This window comes from Nannobrachium achirus, assembly GCF_963921795.1.
Source record: "Nannobrachium achirus genome assembly, chromosome: 14".
NCBI classification, from domain to species: Eukaryota; Metazoa; Chordata; class Actinopteri; order Myctophiformes; family Myctophidae; genus Nannobrachium; species Nannobrachium achirus.
This window is the reverse complement of record NC_137821.1, coordinates 3,954,034-3,958,098: the sequence shown is the minus strand read 5'-3', so window position 1 is coordinate 3,958,098 and position 4,065 is coordinate 3,954,034. Positions and strand designations below refer to the sequence as shown.

The 4,065-nt window shown below is 43.2% G+C and overlaps 1 protein-coding gene across 1 annotated transcript; it reads left to right on the top strand.

Annotated features, from left to right (window-relative positions):
• Positions 1–1,361: 1,361 nt before the first annotated feature.
• On the top strand, positions 1,362–2,825 carry LOC308298675 (zinc-binding protein A33-like; the record flags this gene model as incomplete). Its single annotated transcript, XM_080742317.1, has 1 exon — positions 1,362–2,825. One exon carries the CDS (start codon positions 1,362–1,364, stop codon positions 2,823–2,825), a length of 1,464 nt encoding a protein of 487 aa, XP_080598443.1.
• Positions 2,826–4,065: the final 1,240 nt, after the last annotated feature.

Here is a 4,065-nt window from a genome sequence, read left to right as displayed (position 1 = left end):
ATCTGACCAGACTAGTTTGACCGTATTGGTCCAAAGTTCATGTGAAAAAAGTTTCGTGCGCGTAATGCAAAAATCCCAGGAGGAGATAGATTTTTACTGTTTTTCATATAATTCAAAATTCTGGGGGATCTAAAGGTCAGAGGTCAAAAGTCAGAGCATAAAAGTTGTTCGGCACGAGGAGACGCATACGTGTATACAGGTTTCATGACTGTACGTATAACAGAGTATAACAAAGATCGCACTTTCGAAGGCTTCCTACAGCGCCACCATTTGGCCGATTGCTGTAAAAAATAATAGCACACTTCACCACTGTAAGCTGAACACATTGATGTTTTTATTTTCATTTTCTCACTAAGTATGTAGGAGTAGAAAGGAACCGAAGTTCCCGTCTACTGATTGCCTGATAGATAAATAAATAATGACAATATCTAAAGTGTGCTCGCCTTACAGGCGAGCCCACAATGAGGCAGTAGGCTACTGTGTTGTTCTTTCTTTAATGTTTTTTTTTCTTCTTCTCAGGACGTTGTGTAAACACAATCCAATAAAAACATTCTAACTTTGAAGCTAAAGAAATAACTGCACTAGAATAAAGACTATCTACTCTGTTAGTTATGAGAGGGCCCACGAAATCTAGCAACAGGGGCAGCCGAAATCTAGCAAAAGGGGCAGCTATGAAAAACATGGACTAAAGCAGATATGAAGGGATATGATAAAAGGCAGATTTAACCCTATATGTGTTTTGGTCTGAATGACTCCTTTAAATAACATTGTGGACATAGTTGGCTTCTGCCTGACAGCAAGGATGTTATACTTATCTAAATAAATTCAACATTCAAACATAAAAAGCACATGAGAATAATTATCAAGACAATCTATTATTGTTGCTGTCGGGTGGAAACCTTGTATGTCCAAAGCTGTTAAAAAAGAAGAACAAAAAAAAACACAGATCTAGTTCACAACACGTCGCATCGCAACATGTTGTGAGCTTGGTGGGCTATTTTCACTAGGTGAGTTACTAGTTTAATTTACGCTTGTGTGATTAAGTTCAGCGTTCATTTATGAAAAAGAAATTGGAGATAAAAGGTTCACTTAAAGCCCTAAAAACGTGTTGTGCGACAAGTAGCAAAAATAGCAGATGTGGGGGATCTCTACGTGGCATGTTCTCAGCTTGTAGATCTCAGCTACGTAATTTAAATATTTATGAAAATGTTTACATTTTTGGGAATGGTTAGAAAGATTTCTAAACCTTTCACCTATCACCTACCCAAAATAAGGACTCCATGTTGAAAGTGACACAAATATTACTGCAACCGGGGAAAAGTTTAATAAACAATGTTCCTTCTTCTCTTCCAGGGATCAACATGGAGGCTACAAAAATCATCACACAGAACAAGACAAAACTTCAACACATTCTAATGCCAAACATTCACTTTGTCAGTGAGTGTGTTTTTGAAAAAGAGCTAGTGACGAGCCGTGAGTACACCGACCTGAAAAGCATCTCTCCGCCATCCAAGGCAGCCTCTGAACTTGTGGACAAAATGATCTCCAAGGGTGAAACAACGTGCGTCTCGTTCCTGCGTCTGCTACAAGACACAAAACTAACAGAGGAGTTTCCTGCTCTGAAGACAATGCCATGGTACAACCCTCCATCCACACAGTCATCTGAGGAGGAAGTCAAGGTGTTGAGTTGTGAACATTCAGAGAAGGATAAAGGTTTCTGTGAGGAGGAACAGAGAGCCGTGTGTCGTATCTGTGACTCCTCTCACCACCCTGGTCACAAGCTGCTTCCTATAGAACAAGCAGTCAACAACCTGAAGGACCAACTGAAGTCTGACCTCAGGACTCTAAGGGACAAGAAGACCAAATTCAAACACATAAAAAATAGACACAATAATGATGTTATTCCACACAACAAGAAGCAGGTTTTGGCTGCAGAGAAGCAGATCAGAGCAGAGTTTAAAAAACTCCACCAGATCCTGACAGACGAAGAGGAGGCCAGACTGGCAGCTCTGAGGGAGGAAGAGGAGCAGAAGGAGGAGATCATTCAGATCATCCAGGAGCAGATCTCCTCTCTCTCAGACAGCATCTCTGCTGTGGAACGAGAGCTGCAGAAACACAGTGTGTCATTTCTCAGCAGTTATAAACACACTCAGACCAGCGCCAGAGTCCAGTGTACGCTGTCAGATCCACAGCTGGACTCTGGAGCTCTGATAGACGTGGCCAAACACCTGGGAAACCTGACCTCCACAGTCTGGGAGAAGATGAAGGAGAAGGTCACGTTCACTCCTGTCATCCTGGACCCAAACACAGCAGCCGATTGTCTCTGTCTGTCTGAAGACCTGACCAGTGTGAGACGTGCAGACACAAAGCAGCAGCTTCCTGACAACCCAGAGAGGTTCACCTGTGATGCTAATGTTCTGGGTTCAGAGGGTTACAGTTCAGGAAAACACTGCTGGGAAGTGCTGGTTGGAGACCATCCTTACTGGTTGATAGGTGTGGCTAAAGAATCTGTTGACAGGAAGGGAGATCCATATGCCATACCAAAATATGGATTCTGGTGTTTATATCAGAAGGATGGTGTCTATAGGAATTGGTGTGGTAAAACCATCCCACTGCAGAGGAACCCTGAGAGGATCAGAGTCCAGCTGGACTATGACAGGGGGGAGGTGTCCTTCTACGACCCTGAAGACATGACTCACATCTACACTCATAAAGACACTTTCACTGACAAACTCTACCCGTATTTCTCTATTGGACCGGCTGGTGATGCTGAAACCACTGATATCAAAATCTGTCCAGTAGAGACAAGTCTCTCTGGGATGTAATCGAGCACAGACTGTTGCGAGGTCAGGGGGTCAGATGGAAACAACAAGGGCACCCAAACAAACAAACAAACAAACAAACAAACAAACAAACACAACAACAACAACAACAACAACAGCTGTACAAACAACAGCAGCAGCTGTATGAAAAAATGTAGTCAGATGTGAAATCAGTCAATAAGCATCTTCTCCCAGCAGACGTTTTGACAGGTGAACCCAGCTGAAGTTAAAGGAGCACTCCAGCCATTTTCAACCCTCTCTTCATACAGTCTGTCCTCATTCATTATATATTTGTGACTTTAAGCAATGGACGGCTACGGCAGATGACAACGCTAACCGGAAATGATCATCGCTCGATAGATAAACCTGCCGCCATCGCAGCCGTCTCTACAACTCCAGAAGCTCACGTAGCGTCTACAACGTCTGCTGCGTAGACGCGTTGCCATGGGAACCAAAAGAGTTCAGTAAAAGGGGTGGGACCACGTCGCCGACGGCTGTTTGCTTAACGATTCTGACCGCCATGGTGATTACGTCATAGCAGCCGTACTCCGCCTGGCGTTGCCGTCCTGAAAATCGTCGAGGTTAAAGTCACTAAAGAGATGACACACACAAAGCAACTGTCCATGCTGACATGCACGTAGGTACACACCTATGTGTGTGTGTGTGTGTGTGTGTGTGTGTGTGTGTGTGTGTGTGTGTGTGTGTGTGTGTGTGTTGCTGTTGAACTCTGATACGTGTGGACTAATCATCAAACTCTCTTTGATTTGACATGGAAGAATGTTTATTTTATACTGTTATATTGTTGTTGTCAGGCCCAAATCTCACGTCTCCATATTTACACCTTTAACATTGTTTCATTAATGCTCTACTTCCTCACATGCTGCACTGGAACACAAGAGTAGCGGAAATAGCAGATCTACAAGCTCACAGCGCGTCGCATCGCGGCACGTTGTGAGCTTGTAGATCACTACTTTCGCTCTTTACTGAAAATGTTTTGTAGTTGAAGTTGAATTGGTGAAGTGTATCAGACTTGAAACAATGAAAGTATCAACCAGATCTCGACCAGACTAATTAATTAATTACCACATTGGATCCATTTGAAGCCTTTATTTTTCCCTTCTCCTGAAAAGCAACGGTTTTGGACATACAAGGTTTCCACCTGACACTGATGATGTGTTCTATGACTGTATAAGATAATGTCCTCCATCATTCTATATGTACTGTAGACCAGGGGTCCTCAACG